General features: G+C 65.7%; 1 protein-coding gene across 1 annotated transcript in view; it reads left to right on the forward strand.

Moving 5' to 3' along the window:
* The first annotated feature begins 237 nt into the window (after positions 1-237).
* Positions 238-1,507, forward strand: part of Foxa2 (forkhead box A2) — a 1,755-nt gene continuing 485 nt past the window's right edge. Inside the window, exons 1-2 of the mRNA XM_033761151.1 lie at positions 238-330; positions 620-1,506. Of these exons, the coding sequence (XP_033617042.1) occupies positions 641-1,506 (866 nt within the window). The 5' untranslated portion in view covers positions 238-330; positions 620-640. The remainder of the gene's footprint in view (positions 331-619; position 1,507) is intronic.

The raw sequence follows: 1,507 nt of genomic DNA on the forward strand, positions 1-1,507 counted from the left end.
AAGGCAGAGTCACAGATTCTCCACAAAGAGAAAGAAAGTTGGCGGCTGCGAAGCCCCGCCGCCAGGAGGTTTCAGTCCCCAGCGTTCGGAGCTCCCCTTGTCCTCCACTCGGAGACGGGGACAGCGCCCGGGACTCGCGCAGCCTCTGCGCTACAGCTCACCCGGGACAGGGAGGAGCGTCCCTGGAGAAACGCTCCATTTGTGCCACCGCAGGCGGTGTCCTAGTGCTTCCTTTCTGGGACTAGAGGTGGCCAAATCCAGGGACTCCGGGCTGCTCTCGCCTGCTCAGCATGCTTGTGGGAGAGTTTCGGGCGAGTCTGGAAAGGGAAGGTGAGCTCGGAGCGCTCCTGGAGGCCGCGTCCCAAGATCTGCGAGGAGCGGGAGATCTGGGAGTGGGCCGTACGCCCCGACCGGCGGCGCAATGGCCACCTCCCCAGGGGCGCGCGCGGCTCGCCCTGGATAAACGCTCCTGTAGTACCAGCCCCGGGCCCAGGGAAAGTGTGCGCACCCCCCTAGAGGCCGCCCCAGAGGTGGGGGCCGGGACTGGGTGGGCGGCAGAGGAGTGGGAACCCCGGAGCCGCGACGCTAACTCTGACCCCCTTCCCGGCTCTGTCCGTAGGGCTACTCCTCCGTGAGCAACATGAACGCCGGCCTGGGCATGAACGGCATGAACACGTACATGAGCATGTCAGCGGCCGCCATGGGCAGCGGCTCGGGCAACATGGGCGCGGGCTCCATGAACATGTCCTCTTACGTGGGCGCAGGCATGAGCCCGTCCCTGGCTGGCATGTCCCCGGGTGCCGGCCCCATGGCAGGCATGGGCGGCTCAGCAGGCGCTGCGGGTGTGGCAGGCATGGGGCCGCACCTGAGCCCCAGCCTGAGCCCACTCGGGGGACAGGCGGCAGGGGCCATGGGTGGGCTGACGCCTTACGCCAACATGAACTCCATGAGCCCCATGTATGGACAAGCAGGGCTGAGCCGTGCACGCGACCCCAAGACCTACCGACGCAGCTACACTCACGCCAAGCCCCCCTACTCGTATATCTCGCTCATCACCATGGCCATCCAGCAGAGCCCCAACAAGATGCTGACGCTGAGCGAGATCTACCAGTGGATCATGGACCTCTTCCCCTTCTACCGACAGAACCAACAGCGCTGGCAGAACTCCATCCGCCACTCGCTGTCCTTCAACGACTGCTTTCTCAAGGTGCCCCGCTCGCCTGATAAGCCCGGCAAGGGCTCCTTCTGGACCCTGCACCCTGACTCCGGCAACATGTTTGAAAACGGCTGCTACCTGCGCCGCCAGAAGCGCTTCAAGTGCGAGAAGCAGCTGGCGCTGAAGGAGGCAACCGGCAGCGGCAAGAAGGGCGCGGTGGGGACCTCAGCCACTCAGGCTCAGCTTGGGGAGCCCTCTGGGCCAGCTCCCGAAACACCGGCGGGCACCGAATCACCGCACTCCAGCGCCTCACCCTGCCTGGAGCACAAGCGAGGGGCCCTTGGGGAGCTG

The sequence above is a fragment of the Fukomys damarensis genome, unplaced genomic scaffold (assembly GCF_012274545.1).
Source record: "Fukomys damarensis isolate Sample0158 unplaced genomic scaffold, DMR_v1.0_HiC HiC_scaffold_7, whole genome shotgun sequence".
NCBI lineage: Eukaryota > Metazoa > Chordata > Mammalia > Rodentia > Bathyergidae > Fukomys > Fukomys damarensis.